This window comes from Bos indicus, chromosome 24 (genome assembly GCF_029378745.1).
Source record: "Bos indicus isolate NIAB-ARS_2022 breed Sahiwal x Tharparkar chromosome 24, NIAB-ARS_B.indTharparkar_mat_pri_1.0, whole genome shotgun sequence".
Taxonomy (NCBI): Eukaryota; Metazoa; Chordata; class Mammalia; order Artiodactyla; family Bovidae; genus Bos; species Bos indicus.
In genome coordinates, this window is record NC_091783.1 from 43,259,879 (window position 1) to 43,280,604 (window position 20,726).

The window sequence follows — 20,726 nt, forward strand, 5'->3', positions numbered from 1 at the left end:
AGAATGAAGTCTCTTCATATGTTTTTGGCAAATGTTAAAGGAACCATTTACAACCTCAAATCTCAATATAGTATGAGATGTCAGAAAAGTGTTAGGAAAAAGAAAATGATCAGTTGTGAACAAAGACTGATGCACAAGAACAGTAAATTCAGACTTAATAGGAAAACAATATGGAACTAGCCTGTAAAATAATAGGGACACATATAAGACAACTTGGACACACGTTGGTCATCACATCCTCATAGACCACGCGGTGGGTCACATTCACCCACGCAGGAAGACACTCCTGCTGCCACTATCCCGTGTGAGGATGCAGTTCCTGTGTGCACCACATGACGCGCGAGCCCTGTCACAGCGCACTGATGCTGCTGAAATCATGGTGCGCGTCTATTCTTTAAACATTTGCCCAATTTCTAGATAGTGGGTTTCTACTTGCAATTACAAGGAGAGGAAAGGTTATAAAACTATTTAGGGAAACTTCTTCAGGATGGGCTCAGATGGTAAAGAATCTACCTGCCACGCAGGAGTCTCAGATTCGATCCCTGGGTCAGGAAAATCCCCTGGAGAAGGAAAAGGCAACTCACTCCAGGATTCCTGCCTGGAGAATCCCATGGACAGAGGAGCCTGGTGGGCTACAGTCCATGGGGTTGCAAAGAGTTGCACATGACTGAGTGATTAACACTTTCACTTCTTTTCTTCAAGATAATCCTGTCAATTTTATCCAAACTTCTCTAAGTGAAATTGTGTAGTAAGAACCAATGTAGATCAGCAGAATGAGAAGAGCCCAATTTCTTATTTTCTAGTTAAGGTTCAAGATCAATTTTAAAAGTAAGACTCTCACATAACAATCACTTTTGACAACAACTCAATTCTGGTTGTTGTGAAACACTAATTCATAAGGATAAAACAAAAGACATACTAAATACAAAATTGGTATTTAATTATTCTAAAGCAGGTTTCCTGTTAGCTAGCATCTAATTTGTTTAAGAGAAACAGAAGAACATGTATACAATGAGGGCATGTGACACCACATGCAGTGTCCCTTTGCTGCCCACAAGGACTGCCGGTCTCCCGCACACTCGGCCCCTGGCCGCACCGCACACCTGACTGGCTGCTGTCAGGGCTCACAGGCACCCCTGCCGAGGATGTTCTCCGGTCAGTGCCTGTGGACAGGACTCCTACCTGTTCGCCCCTCACCCCAGGTTCAGAGCACTTGTGTGGAAAGCACCAACCCATCACTTGGCCCTTTATGTCCTGCTCCTCTGTCTCACTGGTGCTTCCACTGGAATTTACTCTTGTAAAGCGTGAAGCTTACTTTTCTCATGGTAATATGTGGATTTTATCTTATAGTTCTGTTAAATATTTCCTATTACCCTATTATTCCATCTTAAGACACAGTAATTCTTTTACAATCTTGTCTTAAGCTGACATTCCATAATACCATCTCCTTACATTTCCACAGTGGTTCTTGCTCCTTGAGACTGTGCACTCTTTAGAAATCTGGGGAAAACTATGGACCGCCCACACACACATGCCCTCTGGGAAATATGTACAAATGTGTTACACTGCAAGGAGGCACAGACCTTCCACAGGCTCATTCAGGGACTCCCAGGATAAGAACTTTCCACTTACATCCTGTGCAGTTTTGGCTCAATACTATATAAATGCTTGTATGGATTTGTTTTAATCATTTTAAAGGGAAACACTCACTGGCATAAAATCAACAGGGATATACACACCTGGCCTCTCCTCACTCTCCAGCTCTGGCCAGGGAAGCTATTCTACTGCTTTAGCACCTCGGGAAGCACTTTCCATTGCTGTTACCTATAGTGCAGACAGGGACACAGCAGCTAGCAATTCGGAAGTGGGCCCTGTGGCCACGGCCCAGCGGCAGACAGAGAGCATCACCACACAGGAGGTGTGCTGAGTCACAGGAGGTGGGGGAGCCACCAGAGCTGATGCAATTGAGCAGACAGAGGAGGGGAGACCTGGCTCAGAGGAGAGGAGGACCCTGAAGATCAGAAGCAGTCAGATCAAGGGCTTGGCTGCTGGACCCAGTCACGGGGGACACTGCACTCTTGGCCCTGGGCTTTGAGATGGGAGCAGTGGCAGACAGTTTTTGGGAAAAGCAGGTAAGGTCACCTGTGGTGGGGCTTGTCCTGCAAGTTGGGGGAGGAGGTCCTGCCCAGTGATGGCTGGCTGCACATGTGGGTCTGAACTTTCAGAGAAGCCTGTATGCAGGGTGGGAGCCAAGGAAATCAGAAACACACCAAGGGGAGTGTGTGGCTGCTCAAGGAGGAGGAGCCATAGTAGCAACCTGAGGCCCCAGTGGGCGTGGGGGAGGGAAGAGATGGGAAGAGAAACCAGGAGGCAGGATCTTGGCACCAGCTCCTTTCCCAGGCAGGTGCCGCCAGACGCTATCTCCCTGAATATCTTGGGAATCTTTCATTTTACAAACTGGAAGAGAGCTGTTTACATGTCATAATATGGTCTTGCTCTAAATGAAAATCAGTGTGTGCTTATAAAAAACATAAAATAACTATAAAGGAAGTTTAGTAATAAGTGCTATCAGTAGAGTAGTCCCTCATCACATAACACATAAGTTTAAACCATAAATAAGACAATGGAAACTTGATGTATCTATTATTTCTATTTCTAAAATGTAGTAACTTATCCATGTGTGTACTACCATTTATAAAGTATCCTATTTGATTCATTCTTACATGGAAGTCACATGAACATGTGGAGGAGTCTGTATCCTCCTCCTGCCAACCAAGGAATGGGAGATCAAAGAGGCGAAGGGCTGTCCTAAAACCACATCCGGGATCTGCAGAGCTCCGCCCACACTGCAGTTAGGTGCCCTTACACTTGGCATCTCAGGGAGGAACTTCTTACTCCATGTTATTTCGAGAATGAATGTCACTTGTAAGAGTGTGTGTGTTGGGGGGAGAAGGAGAGACAGGGAGGGAGAGGAGTGAGGCGAGTGTGTTTCCAGGGTGGGCGACTCTCCTGCCTGGGACTCACCGAGCCTGCTGCGTCTGGTCTCCTCGGGGGACACAGGCCGCAGCTTCCTCTCAGCCTTGATCTCTTCCAGGATTCTTTCGTGGAGGCTCCGGGGCCGTGGTGGAGTAGGTTTCAGTTTTCTGGCTGAGGCCTTGGGAAAAAAGTTAATAGCTAGAGCTGGAGTAGTTATCCTTAAATAATTCTTACTGAGGTCTACTCATACAACACAGTATTATGAAATTATATTTTACTGACTGCCACACTGCTTGATAAAAGAGTTTTCAAGCCATAAGAAGATGACTGGATGGCACAGTGGTTCAGGCACATGAACTCAGGCCACACTAACGAGTCAGTTGTGCTCCAACTATTGTCATGGTGTGCTGCAGTCCATGGGGTCGCAAAGACTCGGACACGACTAAGCAACTGAACTGCTGTCATGCTCCCTACACTCTACCATGACAGGCAAGCTGCTGCAATGCAAGCAGTATGTCATCTCTATTATTGTTTTTGAACGTAACATTTTTGAGTTAAGTCGTAACAATCTTCTTAGATCATTCATTTCAGTGTGCAGCTGAGGAAATAAAGGCTTGGCAAGGCTGATGAACTTGCTCAAAAAGATGAATTTGCTAAAAAACGTGAGATCACCACACCGTGCGTGGGTGTGCAGAGCCGGGCTGTGACTCCATGCTCTCTGCTCTACACAACCTGCCCTCCTAAAACCATTTCCTACGTGGCCTCTTTCCCTTATAGAAAGATCTATAAGAGGAATGATTAACTATGTTTTAAATGTATACAGACTAAGAAGGAAATATCCTTTCTTTCTAGTTACTGAAGTTACTGAACATACAAGGGGTTTGAGAGGCCCTGGTGAGTGCTGGCTGTGGAGCCAGGGGAGGTAAGCGGAGAGCAGAGGAAACACAAACCAACACTCAGACCTGATCAGAACACCCTGATCCAGGGTCTCCAGAAAGAACCCCACGAACAGAGGACCATGGCTACTGCAAAAGAGGAGGCAGCAGTGTGGGTTTCCTGTAACCAAGGTGAGGTGTCTGTACCCTTAAGTACAGGGCAGCAGTGCACACGGAAGCTATGTGGCATTGTGTTCACAGTCAGGCTTCACAATCAGAGAGAAAAGCTCAGCGTCAACAGTCCTCCAGGAGCTGTGTTCTGTGGCACGAGCTGTGGGGGGAACATGTTGCCACATGTATGCCAGCCATGGGGAGGTGTCAGATCACATACTGGATTTAAAGGAGGCCTTGATCGGATGAAGTCCAGGATGATTTCATGAGCACTTTTTTTTAACCGAGGGGGAATATCACCATTCACCTGAAAGGAGACAGAAAGCAGAAGATCCATGTGACGACAGGACTGCCTGTACAAGCGCCTGGGCACACACATCCACACACGTCCACATACATCATGTGATGACAGGACTGTCTGTACAAGCTTCTGGGCACACACATCCACACACATCACTTCAAAGCCACTACAGTGGAATCTGGCTCCACCAAGGACAAATTTCAAATCAATAAAATGGAGAGTAAACGGCTGAGCAATTCAGAGCAAAAACAACTGTAGGACTGAAGAAATGCCAAGCACACTGCAGTTCTACTATTCTGGGAAATTATATGTAAGATACATGCTTTCAACAAAAACTTTCTAAAATTATGAATATGAATGGAATAAATAATACTATGCTTAATTATTATATAATTTAGAAAGTCTTTCACCTCTTGTTTTCATCCTTGTACAAAGTTTTGGAATACAAATTAAGGGGAAGGGCTGGGGACAGTTCATGTTCTGTAGGCAGAATTCAGGTTCAGGTCAAGGAAGGTGTCTGCTACATCAATAGAACTGGTAAGAAGCAGAGTTTGGCAGAGTCCTGGTCTGTCTGACTCCTGCTTTATCTCTTTTTAAAGCAACACGTCACAAAGATTTTTTAAGAAATTTAAGAAAACTCCAGAAATCCACAAAATCCCACCTTAGTAAACTCACAATCTGACCCACCCAGGAGGCACAGTTGTGACCGTCAGTCATACTTATTTCCCAGTCTCACATGAAAACACAGACAGTCCTGATACACATTTTCTGTTGTGCTTCTCATAAATGATGAAAAACAAATGTTAACAAATTATACATTTTGAAAACTGGTAAACACTTTAAACTTCTCAAAGATCAGAAAATGAGCATGCTGCTTTGATTAATGAATTGCCTGGAAAGCCTCTGTACCTTCCCCTCTACTTTGGTGACCCACTCTTTTATCTTATCATATTCTAATAATTGTATAATACATCAATTTTATTGGAGGGAAAAAAGATAATCAGTTTAATCCTCTATCACCTATGGCTGATTTTCATTTTTTTTGGACAGGTTAGAAAGGTTTCTTTAAGTTTCACAATTCGTTATTGGAAATGTCATGTAAAATTTTATAATTATCATAAAATTTGGTCAAATTTTTTAAAAGTATTTTCTTATCTGAACTGTAAGATTTCTGGGCAGGAACAATTTTCTTATGTGTCTCCCAGTCTTAAATACATTTTAATTGATCATGGTCATTAGTCAACTGTTAATTTTTTATTGTAGCTGTATACTCTTGTATTATTTTCTGTTAATGTCACTATTCTTGTGTCAGCTGAGAAATACCCTGATGCTGGGAAAGACTGAAGGGAGGAGGAGAAGGGGATGACAGAGGATGAGATGGTTGGTTGGCATCACTGACTCAATGGACATGAGTTTGAGTAAATTCTGGGAGTTGGTGATGGACAGGCAGGCCTGGCATGCTGCAGTCCATGGGGTTGCAAAGAGTCAGACATGACTGAGTGACTGAACTGAAGTGAGAAATATAGCTGACTAAAGAAAAAAACAAGGACCTGAACTGCTGCTCCAGACCCAGTACCCCCCTTGCAAATGTGACTACTCAGGTGTATGACAAGCCTCCTGACATCCAGGGCCCTCTTCCCTGTGCCCACCCCACCAGCCCCAGTGAGGACTGGATGCCCCATGTAAGAGTCAGAAGTGAAAGCCACCTGAACCAAGCTAACTTGGGATTGCTAGTCCCTGGTGTAAGGAGGCCTGTACACCAGCAGTGGAACTGAAGGCCTGCCAAAGCACCACTCTTTACCCATGGACCTCAGGTTACATGATTTTTTTCTTTAAACCTTGTATGAACAACTTAATCAGAAGTTTTTTTTGTACTCCTGAACAGAATAATACGTATCTTTCCAGCTATTTTTCACTTGATTTTATTTTAATGTCCTTTCTATCACAACAGCAGGGTTGAGGAAGAAAATGCTTGAAATAGGCCCAAAGTTGTAAGTTCCAGTCCCCAAACAACACAGTAATGTCAGTGTCTTCACTAGTCAGAAGCTGGATCCTTGATCCCAGTTATCCAGTGTTGTGTCAGTGCTCATGAGAGAAACGGCAGGCCAGTGCAGACGTGAGTCAGTCTTATTCCATATAGGGAGGAGGGAAAGTGTGCAAATTCCACTCTGCTACTGGGTCAGTGAGATTATTTTTTAATACATTCTGAAACAAGTTATCTGAGCTGTAAGGATAAATAATTTCTAGAATGAACACACACTGTAGACCTATAAGCAAATAAGACAGTTATATAACTTGATCTTACTTTTGAGTCACAATGCCTTAAAAAAAACAAGTAACTTCTAAATAAAAGATGTTAAGTTTCTATACATCTTTATTTATTTTTGGTCCATTGTGTTGGTGATGCCATCCAACCATCTTATCCTCTGTCGTCCCCTTCTCCTGCCTTCAATCTTTCCCAGCATCAGGGTCTTTTCAAATGAGTTAGTTCTACGCATCAGATGGCCAAAGTATTGGAGTTTCAAAAAATGGGCCAAAGAACTAAATAGACATTTCTCCAAAGAAGACATACAGATGGCTAACAAACACATGAAAAGATGCTCAACATCACTCATTATCAAAGAAATGCAAATCAAAACCCCTATGAGGTACCATTTCACGCCAGTCAGAATGGCTGCAATCCATAAGTCTACAAGCAATAAATGCTGGAGAGGGTGTGGAGAGAAGGGAACTCTCTTGCACTGTTGGTGGGAATGCAAACTAGTACAGCCACTATGGAGAACAGTGTGGAGATTCCTTAAAAAAATGGAAATAGAACTGCCTTATGATCCAGCAATCCCACTGCTGGGCATACACACTGAGGAAACCAGAAGGGAAAGAGACACGTGTACCCCAATGTTCATCGCAGCACTGTTTATAATAGCCAGGACATGGAAGCAACCCAGATGCCCATCAGCAGATGAATGGATAAGAAAGCTGTGGTACATATACACAATGGAGTATTACTCAGCCATTAAAAAGAATACATTTGAATCAGTTCTAATGAGATGGATGAAACTGGAACCTATTATACAGAGTGAAGTAAGCCAGAAAGAAAAACACCAATACAGTATACTAACACATATATATGGAATTTAGAAAGATGGAAACAATAACCCTGTGTACGAGACAGCAAAAGAGACACTGATGTATAGATCAGTCTTACAGACTCTGTGGGAGAGGGAGAGGGTGGGGAGATTTGGGAAAATAGCATTGAAACATGTATAATGTCATGTATGAAACGAGTCGCCAGTCCAGGTTCGATGCACGGTACTGGATGCTTGGGGCTGGTGCACTGGGACGACCCAGAGGGAGGGTAGGGGAGGGAGGAGGGAGGAGGGTTCAGGATGGGGAACGCGGGTATACCTGTGGCGGATTCATTTCGATATTTGGCAAAACTAATACAATATTGTAAAGTTTAAAAATAAAATAAAATTAAAAAAAAAAAAAAAAGAGTCCCTTGGACTGCAAGGCAATCAAACCAGTCAATCGTACATCTTTATTTTTAAAGGTGACTTATTTGAAGTTATTTGTTACAATTATTTTACTAAAACACTTTGAAAGAAGTCAATTGAAATGTTTTGCACTTCTATAACTTAATATTCTGAACATGATCCAATATGGCTAAGTCATTCAATTCCCACCATCAGCTTCACAAATATACAGAAAAAGGTGAATTACTATGGTGTAGTTATGCATTTTAAACCTGAAGATTAAATTAAGGCCATCTTAACATACTGCCTCAGATACAGACTGTATGTGAAAATCCTTTGTGTGTATGTGTGTTTACTCTTTACAACAATATTTGTTTTTAAAGAAATTAGAAAGTGGCATAACATTGATAACAGTAAAGTTTAAAAAAATACATCTGGTTTCTGACTGATTAAATATGAGTAGTTGACTTTCCACTCTCATTTAGGAGGTACAAATATATATAATAAGGAATTAATTAGAATCTTAGCCTGTTAGACTAAACATGAAAATTTACCCCACACAAAACCAATCACCATTAGAACTGCCATCTGCCCAGTTCCCTGCAGAGGGGCTCAGTATAAACTTAAGTCAAGTGAACTGCATAGAATTAGCCATAGAGAGAATGCCAGAAAAAGGAAAAAAACAATGGGTACCATAAAACAGTAACATTTTTCCTTACTTACTACTCACAAACTGTACAAACATTCACATAAGAGGAGTCCCACAGGGACTAAGAAGATAAGAAAAGATAAAGAAAATGTCAAGAACCAATGGCTGAAAACTTGCAAAATTTGAAAATAATATAAATCTACTCATTCAAGAAAAATGAAGTGCAAGTGTAAGCTGCTCAGTCATGTCTGATTCTTTGCAACCCCATGGACTGTAGCCCACCAGGCTCTGCTGTCCATGGGGTCTGGCAGGCAAGAATACTGGAGTGGGTTGCCATTCCCTTCTCCAGGGGATCTTCCTGAACCAGGGATCAAACCCCAGTCTTCTGCATTGTAGGCAGATTCTTTACCATCTGAGTCACTTCTATAAATTCCAAGCAAAAGACTCAAAGAGGGCCATAACAGAACACGTAGTCAAATTATTGATAGACGAAAATATTGAAAGCAGCAAAAAATGACTATCACATAGAAAGTGAAGTCGCTCAGTCGTGTCCGACTCTTTGTGACCCCATGGACAGTAGCCTGCACCAGGTTGCTCTGTCCATGGGATTTTCTAGACAAGAGTACTGGAGTGGGTTGCCATTTCCTTCCCCAGGGAATCTTCCTGACCCAGGGATTGAACCCAGATCTCCCGCACTGTAGACAGACGCTTTACCGTCTGAGCCACCAGGGAATCCTCAAAAGATTCACAGGTGATTTCTCATCTTAGAGGCCAAAGGCAGTGGGATAATGTTTAAAATTAAACAAAAACAATTTCAGCCAAGAATCCTATACCCAGAAAAACTCTACTTCAAAATGAAGAAGAAATTAAGACATCTTCAGGCAAACAAGCACTAAAAGAGTTCATCACTAGGAACTCTGCCCTATAAGAAATGCTAAAGGAGTCAATTACGCTTAAAGAAAATAACAGTAGACCATTAACTTGAAGCCATAAGAGAACAGTGATAATTGTACATAACAAATAGGACAATCTAGACGAGACAGACAAGTTCTTATAAAGATACAAACTACCAAAACTAAGAAGGAACAAAGGGAAGGAAGGAGGGAGGAGGAAAGAAAGGAAGGACATGAACCTGACCAGACCTATAATAGGGAAAGAGATTAAATCCACAATCAAAAATCTCCCAACAATGAAAAGCCCAGGACCTGAAGACTTCACTTGTGGATTCTACTCAAATATTGAAAGAATTAGTCCCAACCCTTTACAAACTGTTTCAAAAATTAGAAAAAGAGGCATCACTCCCCATTTTACTCTGTGAGGCCAGTCTTACCCCAATATGAAGGCAGACAAAGACATCACAAGAAAATAGTAGACGAAACTCCTTCTGAACATGGACACAAAAATCCTTAAGAAAGTATCAGGAAGTACTCTAGCAGCATGTTAAAAGGATTGTACATCATGACCAAGTGGGATTTATCCCATAAACACAAGGGTGGATTAACACACGAAAAATCCATCAATGTAATATGTCACATTAACAGAATGAAACAAAAGAACCCACAATTGTCTTTATTGATGCAGAAAAAGGATTTGTCAAAATCCAACACACTTTTATGATAAAAACACACAACAAACTTGGACTGAAAAGAAACCTCAGCATGATAAAAGTCACTTGTGAAAAAATCAAATGCATTCCCCCTAAAATCAGGAATCCAACAATACTATGGATGCATGCTTTTGCCACATCCATTCAACAAAGAACTGAAGGTTCTAACTAGGGTGCCCACCAGGCATCCAGATTGGAAACGAAGAAATAAATGGATACTTTTTCACAGATGACATGAACATACATGTCAAATAAAATACCCTAAATAACTAATCAAGAAAACTATTTTACCTAATAAGCTCAGCAAAAAGAGCAAAAAAAATGTTGTTACCATGTCCCTGTACTTGTAAGAAAGAGTAAATTTGAAAATACATGGCAACATGAGCCAAGGACACATCTAGGTAAGGACTCTTCTAATGAGTGGGTGGTTTCAGTGGAGACCTGAGAAATGAAGAGAAATGAATTACGCAAACATGTGAGAGGAGGCCTCCAGCAAGGGCTCAGCTGCAGGTCACAAGAGGCACCTTTTAGGTAGTGGCAGAGACCAGGGCAGTAAAGAGGGGACCAGCCAGGAAGGTGGCAGAAGGTGAGGGCTGAGAGGCAACCCGCACCAGACTCTGAGACCAAGGTCAAAATGGCTGCTTATTCTGAGTGTGATGGAAAGAGTGGAAGGTTTTATGCAGGGCAATGACATGGTCACATTTTCAATTTAACAGGTTTACTCAAGCTGTTTTGGGGACGAGAGTAAGAAAAGAAGATCACCTGGAGGCCAAAGTAATAGTCTAAATGAGAGGTGATGATGGGCTCTGAAATGGAGGTAGTGAGATTCAGGACACAATGCAGAGGTAAAGCTAGCAGGGTTCCAATTCTAAGAGCTTAACTCAGGATTTCACTGGAGCTTTTGAAAAAGACTTATATGCAAGGTTATACAAAACAGCCTGCTTATAACGAGACAACCTGATCAGCTTAATAAACTCTGGTGCAGCTGCAGCTGAGAAAGATGCAGTCACTTAGAAATGATGATGTTGAATATACAATGACACGGGAAAACACTCACATGTTATGTGAAAATGCTCACATGTTACATGAAAACAACTGGTCACAGGATGAAGTATTCAATATTAATCCACTTTGCCCAAATAAAGTGGACAGAAAAAAGACTGAAGGTTATGCACCAGCCTGTTAGCAAACTTTCTGTCTCACCTGTGAAATTACACATTTGTAACTTTTCTTCTTGAGCTTATTATATTTACCAACTTTTCTATAAAGACCATGCATTAATTGTATGAGAAGCAATAATTTTTAAAACGTCATAGTGAGAAAATTTTTAACAAGCAAGATTACCAAAAACCAACCATTTGAATCCATGAATAGTTTCCTGTTACTTACCATCACTTTTCGCAAAGTGTATCTTCTGGATCGAATGTCATCCATTAGCATCTCGTATGGGGTGAGCTGATATTCAATGGGCAGCGGGTTGTACTGCCGCTCCTGGACCTTCTTGAGCTTTACTCCATTCCGCAAATCCCTCATCACCTGTACCCAGAACCGAGCCTGAAGGAGCCAAGGGTGGAAAAACATTTGTGAGTAAATTTACTAATTTACTCTAAATAGTTACAGTCATACAGAAGAAATTAAGAGCTTGGATTACAAAACACCAAATAAACCAAACAAAAACTATTTTAAAAATTAGATTTTAGGGACTAAAAAGCAGGTAGAAAGCCAGTCGAGAATCCACCAGCTCTAACTGTGGAGACACCTGGATAAAACCCTAACTCACCCCTGTGCCACCTGCATCCAGCCTCAGTGCCCCTCGCGTCCCACCTATCATGTGGCTCTGTGCACTGCAAAGGTGTGGCTTCTCACACTGGACTCTGGCTTTGGCTCTGCGACTGGCTTGGCCACTGGAATATTAGTGGACATGACACAACCAAAGGCTTCAACAGCAAATGTACAAGGGCATGTCACTCTGCTCCTGTCACTCCACGGAAACACCTAGCGTGGGTTGGCACAAGGCCCTCCGGCAGGATTATCCAGGAGAGAGATGAAGCAGAGTGGAACCACCACTCTGGTCTACAGATGCATGAGCTGAGTAAACACTACTGCTTTAGGCTGAGGTACAGTGTTACGTTCAGTTACACAGCGCTACTGTGATCACAGCTAACTGGTACAACCACCAACTGCCAGTGGACATCCAAGCAAGTTGTTTCCCATTTCTGAACCCTGGCTTCCTCATCAATAAAAAAAAGTGATACTTTATAACTTGTGGAGAGCTGAGGTATAGTGTTCTACACAAAGAAAATGCTCAAAAATGACAATTTTTGTGTTGTTACTGTCTTTTTACAAATTATATAATGTCAAATTCCTTATCTATAAGTAACACCAAGTTGCTTTACCACCCGCCCTTCAAGAAAATGAGATATATGTGAAGTATTTATAATAAAACATATTAAATATGTTATTATTATACTTTACCCTTTTGTTATCCTGCCTGTAAGCTGTCATAGTCTCAACTTCAGTAAAGAGAATATATATTTAACTGAAATATTATACAGTGTTAAAAATTAACAAGTGGCTCAAATAGCTACATAAATGTATGTTAAACTAATCAAACTGTACTTTTAAAATATAATGCAACTGTTATGTACATTACACCTTAATAAATCTGTTAGAAAATGACAAAATCTAACAAGGGCAAAAGCAACTTGTTCCTAACGTCCTAAACTGTGTTTTCTGATTTCCTCACTCTATGTGTCACTATTTATCCAGGACCCTTAACATGAAAAGTCAGAGCCCTACCATGTGCCTTCCCACTAACACCTGAACACACAGCTCAGTCCAGCTTCACATAGTCACTGTCCTGTCCCGACTCTGAGTCCTATGTGAAGGCGGTGACCCTCGAGGTCAGCAGGCCTAGGATCTAGCACCTTGCTGGAGAAACAGCAGACATTCAGAGGGGTCACATGAATACACCACAGTCATCTGTCCTGGAAATCCGTCTTCTTTCTCATGGGGGCAGAAACGCTACATGACCCATCTGCATTCCCAGGCCCCAATCCAGTTTGACTATTCACTGGATAACAAACAGGCCTCACTACAGCCTCACTAAAGCTTTAAACAGAGCTTCAACTCTGACTTACACATAAGATACTAAGATACCAATACACTTAGAAAGGTCAATAGTGTAGAACACTGAAATTCTCAGAGACTCTGGGGGGGGGTTCTAATAAAATCAGATAGTTTTCAACTTGGTATAATATCAATTCATACGGTACTCCTTAAGATAAACTAGCATTATAATCACATGATATGATTTCTCCAACATGAAACAGAATACAGAGAATATCCAGCCATCTTACCCAGTCAGCATTTTTCAGCTCTTCCAGGTCTGTGTTAGATTCATCACTCTTCTCCATTTCTTGAATCTTCTTCAGATTCTACCAATTAAAATTCAAATAAAACATTTATGCATAAAATTTCATTGAACTACCTTCTCAAATTAAAATTCTGAATGAAAGTGAAAGTCATGTCCGATTCTTTGCAACCCCCATGGATAGTCCATGGAATTCTCCAGGCCAAAATACTGAAGTGGGTAGCCGTTCCCTTCTCCAGGGGATCTTGCCAACCCAGGATCAAACCCAGGTCTCCCATATTGCAGGCAGATTCTTTACCAGCTGAGCCACCAGGGAAGCTCTAGATATCTTCAGAAGACAGAGTGCCTGAAGAGCCATGGATGGAGGTTTGTAACACTGGACAGGAAGCAGTGATCAAAAGCATCCCCAAGAAAAAGAAATGGAAAAAGGCAAAGTGGTTCTCTGAGGAACCCTTACAAATGGCTGAGAAAACAAGAGAAGCGAAATGCAAAGGAGAAAAGGAAAGATATACCCATCTAAATGCAGAGTTCCAAAGAACAGCAAGGAGAGATAAGAAAGCCTTCCTAAGTGATCAGTGAAAAGAAATAGAGGAAAACAATGGAATGGGAAGACTAGAGATCTGTTCAAGAAAATTAGAGATACCAAGGGAATATTTCATGCAAAGATGGGCAAAATAAAGGAGAGAAACAGTATGGACCTAACAGAAGCAGAAGATATTAAGAAGAGGTGGCAAGAATACACAGAAGAACTATACAAAAAAAGATCTTCATGACCCAGATAACCACGACAGTGTGATCACTCACCTAGAGCCAGACATCCTGGAGATCAAAGTCAAGCAGACCTTAGGAAGCATCACTACGGACAAAGCTAGTGGCGGTGATGGAATTTCAGCTGAACTATCTCAAATCCTAAAAGATGCTGCTGTGAAAGTGCTATACTCAATATGCCAGCAAATTTGAAAAACTCAGTGGTGGCCACAGGACTGGAAAAGATCAGTTTTCATTCCAATCCCAAAGAAAGACAATGCCAAAGAATATTCAAATTACCACACAACTGCACTCATTTCACATACCAGCAAGATAATGCTCAAAATCCTCCAAGCTAAGCTTCAACAGTATGTGAACTGAGAAATTCCAGGTATACAAGCTGGATTTAGAAAAGGCAAAAGAACTAGAGATCAAATTGCCAACATCCATTGGATCACAGAAAAGCAAGAGAGTTCCAGAAAAACATCTACTTCTACTTTATTGACTACACCAAAGCCTTTGACTGTGTGGACCACAACAAACTGTGGAAAATTCTTAAAGAGATGGGAATACCAGACCTTACCTGCCTCATGAGAAACCTGTAGGCAAGTCAAGAAGCAATAGTTAGAACCAGACATGGAATGATGAACTGGTTCCAAATTGGGAAAGAAGTAGGTCAAGGCTGTATATTGCTGCTGCTGCTGCTGCTAAGTCGTTTCAGTCCTGTCCGACTCTGTGCGACCCCATAGACAGCAGCCCATCAGGCTCCCCGTCCCTGGGATTCTCCAGGCCAAGAATACTGGAGTGGGTTGCCATTTCCTTCTCTAATTCATGAAAGTGAAAAGTGAAAGTGAAGTCGCTCAGTCAGGTCTGACTCTTAGCGACCCCATGGACTGAAGCCTACCAGGCTCCTCCGCCCACGGGATTTTCCAGACAAGAGTACTGGAGTGGGTTGCCACTGCTGCATATTATCACCCTGCTTATTTAACTTCTATGCAGAGACATCATGTGAAATTGCTGGGCTGCATGAAGCACAAGCTGGGATCAAGACTGCAGGAAGATATATCAATAACCTCAGATATGCAGATGATACAACCCTTATGGCAGAAGTACAGTTCAGTTCAGTTCAGTCGCTCATTCGTGTCCGACTCTTTGTGACCCCATGAATCGCAGCACGCCAGGCCTCCCTGTTCATCACCATCTCCCAGAGCTTACTCAAACTCATGTCCATCGAGTAGGTGATGCGATCCAGCCATCTCATCCTCTGTCGTCCCCTTCTCCTCCTGTCCCCAATCCCTCCCAGCATCTGGGTCTTTTGCAATGAGTCAACTCTTCGCATGAGGTGGCCAAAGTATTGGAGTTTCAGCTTTAGCATCAGTCCTTCCAATGAACAACTAGGACTGATCTCCTTTAGAATGGACTGGTTGGATCTCCTTGCAGTCCAAGGGACTCTCAAGAGTCTTCTCCAACACCACAGTTCAAAAGCATCAATTCTTCGGCTCTCAGCCTTCTTCACAGTCCAACTCTCACATCCATACATGACCAATGGAAAAACCATAGCCTTGACTAGACGGACCTTTGTTGGCAAAGTAATGTCTCTGCTTTCCAATATGCTATCTAGGTTGGTCATAACTTTCCTTCCAAGGAGTAAGCGTCTTTTAATTTCATGGCTGCAGTCACCATCTGCAGTGATTTTGGAGCCCCCAAAAATAAAGTCTGCCACTGTTTCCACTATTTCCCCATCTATTTCCCATGAAGTGATGGGACCAGATGCCATGATCTTCATCTTCTGAATGTTGAGCTTTAAGCCAACTTTTTCACTCTCCTCTTTCACTTTCATCAAGAGGCTTTTGAGTTCCTCTTCACTTTCTGCCATAAGGGTGGTGTCATCTGCATATCTGAGGTTCTTGATATCTCTCCCGGCAATCTTGATTCCAGCTTGTGCTTCTTCCAGCCCAGTGTTTCTCATGATGTACTGTGCATATAAGTTAAATAAGCAGGGTAACAATATACAGCCTTGCTGCTACTGCTACTGCTAAGTTGCTTCAGTCATGTCCGACTCTGTGCGACACCATAGACAGCAGCCCACCAGGCCCCACCGTCCCTGGGATTCTCCAGGCAAGAATACTGGAGTGGGTTGCCATTTCCTCCTCCAATGCATGAAAGTGAAAAGTGAAAGTAAAGTCACCCAGTCGTGTCCGACTCTTAGCGACCCCATGGACTGCAGCCTACCAGGCTCCTCCATCCATGGGATTTTCCAGGCAAGAGTACTGGAGTGGGTTGCCATTGCCTTCTCCAATACAGCCTTGATGTACTCCTTTTCCTATTTGGAACCAGTCTGTTGTTCCATGTCCAGTTCTAAGTGTTGCTTCCTGACCTGCATATAGGTTTCTCAAGAGGCAGGTCAGGTGGTCTGGTATTCCCATCTCTTTCAGAATTTTCCAGAGATTTTTATGATGCACACAGTCAAAGGCTTTGGCATAGTCAATAAAGCAGAAATAGATGTTTTTCTGGAACTCTCTTGCTTTTTCCATGATCCAGCGGATGTTGGCAATTTGATCTCTGGTTCCCCTGCCTTTTCTAAAACCAGCTGGAACATCTGGAAGTTCACGGTTCACGTACTGCTGAGGCCTGGCTTGGAGAATTTTGAGCATTACTTGACTAGCGTGTGAGATGAGTGCAATTGTGCAGTAGTTTGAGCATTCTTTGGCATTGCCTTTCTTTGGGATTGGAATGAAAACTGACCTTTTCCAGTCCTGTGGCCACTGCTAAGTTTTCCAAATTTGCTGGCATATTGAGTGTAGCACTTTCACAGCATCATCTTCTAGGATTTGAAATAGCTCAACTGGAATTCCATCACCTCCACTAGCTTTGTTCATAGTGATGCTTTCTTTCTAAGGCCCACTTGACTTCACATTCCAGGATGTCTGCCTCTAAGTCAGTGATCACACCATTGTGAATATCTGGGTAGTGAAGATCTTTTTTGTATAGTTCTGTGTATTCTTACCACCTCTTCTTAATATCTTCTGCTTCTGTTAGGTCCATACCATTTCTGTCCTTTATTGAGCCCGTCTTTGCATGAAATGTCCCCTTGGTATCTCTAATTTTCTTGAAGAGATCTCTAGTCTTTCCCATTTTCCTCTATTTCTTTACACTGATTGCTGAGGAAGGCTTTCTTATCTCTCCTTGCTATTCTTTGGAACTCTGCATTCAGATGTTTATATCTTTCCTTTTCTCCTTTGCTTTTTGCATCTCTTCTTTTCACAGCTATTTGTAAGGCCTCCCCAGACAGCCATTTTGCTTTTTTGCATTTCTCTTCCATGGGGATGGTCTTGATCCCTGTCTCCTAAACAATGTCACAAACCTCCGTCCATAGTTCATCAGGCACTCTATTAGATCTAGTCCTTTAAATCTATTTCTCACTTCCATTGTATAATCATAAGGGATTTGATTTAGGTCATATCTGAATGGTCTAGTGGTTTTCCCCACTTTCTTCAATTTAAGTCTGAATTTGGCAATAAGGAGTTCATGATCTGAGCCACAATCAGCTCCCAGTCTTGTTTTTGCTGACTGTATAGAGCTTCTCCATCTTTGGCTCCAAAGAATATAATCAATCTGATTTTGGTGTTGACCATCTGGTGATGTCCATGTGTAGAGTCTTCTCTTGTGTTGTTGGAAGAGGGTGTTTGCTATGACCAATGCGTTCTCTTGGCAAAACTCTATTAGCCTTTGCCCTGCTTCATTCTGTGCTCCAAGGCCAAATTTGCCTGTTACTCCAGGTGTTTCTTGACTCCTACTCTTGCATTCCAGTCCCCTATGATGAAAAGGACATCTTTTTTGGGGTGTTAGTTCTAAAAGGTCTTGTAGGTCTTCATAGAACCGTTCAACTTCAGCTTCTTCAGTGTTACTGGTTGGGGCATAGGCTTGGATTACCGTGATATTGAATGGTTTGCCTTGGAAACGAACAGAGATCATTCTGTCGTTTTTGAGATTGCATCCAAGTACTGCATTTCAGACCCTTTATGACAGAAAGCGAAGAGAAACTGAAGAGCCTCTTGATGAAAGTGAAAGAGAAGAGTGAAGAGGCTGGCTTAAAACACAACATTCAAAATACGAAGATCCTGGTATCCAGTCCCATCAAGTCATAGCAAATACATGGGGAAGCAATAGAAACAGTGACAGACTTTTATTTTCTTGGGCTCCAAAATCACTGCAGATGATGACTGCAGCCATGAAATTCAAAGACGCTTGTTCCTTGGAAGAAAAGCTATGACCAACCTAGACAGAATATTAAAAAGCAGAGACATACTTTGCCGACAAAGGTCCAGATAATCAAAGCTATGGTTTTTCCAGTAGTCATGTATGGATGTGAGAATTGGACCATAAAGAAGGTTTAACGCCAAAGAATTGATGCTTTTAAACTGTGGTGTTGGAGACGACTCTTGAGAGTCCCTTGGACTGCAAGGAGATCAAACCAGCCAATCCTAAAGGATATCAACCCTGAATATTCACTGGAAAGACTGATGTTGAAGCTGAAGTTCCGATACTTTGCCCATCTGATGGGAAGAGCCACCTCACTGGAAAAGACCCTGATGCTGGCAAAGATTGAAGGCGGGAGGAGAAGGAGACGATAGAGAATGAGATGGTTGGATGGCATCACCAACTCAGTGGGTGTGAGTTTGAGCAAGCTCTAGGAGATGGTGAAGAACAGGGAAGCCTGGTATACTGCAGTCCATGGGGTCACAAAGACTCAGACATGAGTGAGCGACTGAACCATCACTACCAACTTCAGATAAAACATACTGAAGCAGATAGTACAGAATCTACTCCTGTGTGAATTTCAGCCAATTTCAACAGATGGTGATTACTGAGTCTGTGCTCTAGAGCCTGGGAGCCACAATTACTGGGCCTACGTGCTGCAAATACTGAGCCTGTGTGCCTTGAGGCTGTGCTCCGCAAGAAAAGCCACAGCAATGAGAAGCCCGCACACTACTACTAGAGAGTAGCCCCCACTCACCACAACCAGAGAAAAGCCTATGCAGCAATGAAGACACAGCATAGTCATAAATAAATAAATAAAATTATTAAAAAAATAAAATAGACGGTGGACCACAGAGGGACAGACTAGGAGTTTGTTCTGGTTTCCTTTTCAGCCTTGTGGTTGAACCTGTCACAACATTAATTCACATTTCAGCTGTACTGACGTCTCCATCAACTCCATCTCCATCAACTCAACGTTGTATCCATCATTAATCACATAGATTTAACTTCCTGTTGTTTTTTTTTTTCTTAACTAAAGTCCTCTTTTCATCTCCACTGCAAATCCCTTAATCCAAACACCATCTGACTCTGCCTGGATGTCTGGTTGCTGCCCTGCCCCCAGCCTTGTCTCCCTCACTGTCTCCTCCAGTTCCTCCTCCAGAAGCAGGCTCAAAAGAATCTTTAGTGTTCCAGGGAAGCCCTCCCCTGCTTCCTGGTTAAGCCAAGTCTTCCTATCATACAAGTTGCAGCACCATAAACCTCTCCTCTGTAGCCGTCACCAACTCTATAATTTTATGTTTGTACCTTCCCTCTAGACTTCATGAGGCAGAATTCTACTCTCAGAAGCTAATACAAATATTGGCATTTTTGAAGCTCAATATCTATTAATTTAAAGGAGGAATTTCAATATATAAAATGCCCTTTATTTATTTCTGATGGAATCTGTATAATACTGTGAAATGGCTAGCACAATAAGGTTAGCGACCACTTCTGCCACCTTCTGTTGTTGCTTTTGTAATAACAATTTAATTTGTAATACAATTACCTTTTGTTGTTGCTTTTGTAATAACATTAACATTTACTCTCTTAGCAGTTTTCTCATGAACGGCAATCATCGTGTTGTACATTACATGCCCAGAACTTAAAAATGAAAGTTTGTACCCTTTCAGTTGCATCAATTCAATGTTTGTAATTTTAAGAAAACACTGGTAGGCAGGACATACACAACCATCCCTTAGTACTCCTGGGGCTTGGTTCCGGGACTGCTGGTGGACTCTGAAATCTGCAGGTGTTCAAGTATCTCACTGGCCCCCTGCATCTGCAGTTCTGCATCCGTGGATGCATCATGTAAGGACTGTGTATAAGCGGATCCTCACAGCTCAAACCTGTGTTGCTCAAGGCTCAGCTACACTCACATGTTAGTCACAAATCTGTGCTATACCACTTCAACTCACAGTAACTCAACCCTAATATACTTGCTAAGCCTATTTGTCTGACTATGTCTGGACTGGGTTTAAAGGCATTGTATGAAATCTGGTTTACTCTATATGAAAATACTGAATGAATCCTTACTACGAAACATTTCTAAACCATTTATTTTTAGCTTCTCAGCATCTGGGGTTGACCATCTACACAGAGAATATATAACACCCCTGGGAGGTGGGCTTAGCCAAGGGAGCTGCCCTTCAAGGAGTCCTACCCTCTGGGCAGCCCCTCCAGTCACTGGTCCCTGCAGAAGTACACGGGTCAGGCCCCCAACCCCAGCTCCCAAGCTCCCCGTGGGATCATCCAAGA

General features: G+C 42.3%; 1 protein-coding gene across 5 annotated transcripts in view; it reads right to left on the bottom strand.

The window, feature by feature from the left end:
- The window catches only part of SPIRE1 (spire type actin nucleation factor 1), a 168,376-nt gene that overhangs the window by 29,859 nt on the left and 117,791 nt on the right, over positions 1-20,726 (bottom strand). For all 5 annotated transcript variants that reach the window (XM_070778963.1, XM_070778962.1, XM_019986687.2 and 2 more), the window contains 4 exons: positions 13,411-13,488; positions 11,441-11,605; positions 4,243-4,329; positions 3,025-3,154 (listed from right to left, as the gene is read on the bottom strand). In XM_070778963.1, coding sequence (XP_070635064.1) covers positions 3,025-3,154; positions 4,243-4,329; positions 11,441-11,605; positions 13,411-13,488 — 460 coding nt within the window. The remainder of the gene's footprint in view (positions 1-3,024; positions 3,155-4,242; positions 4,330-11,440; positions 11,606-13,410; positions 13,489-20,726) is intronic.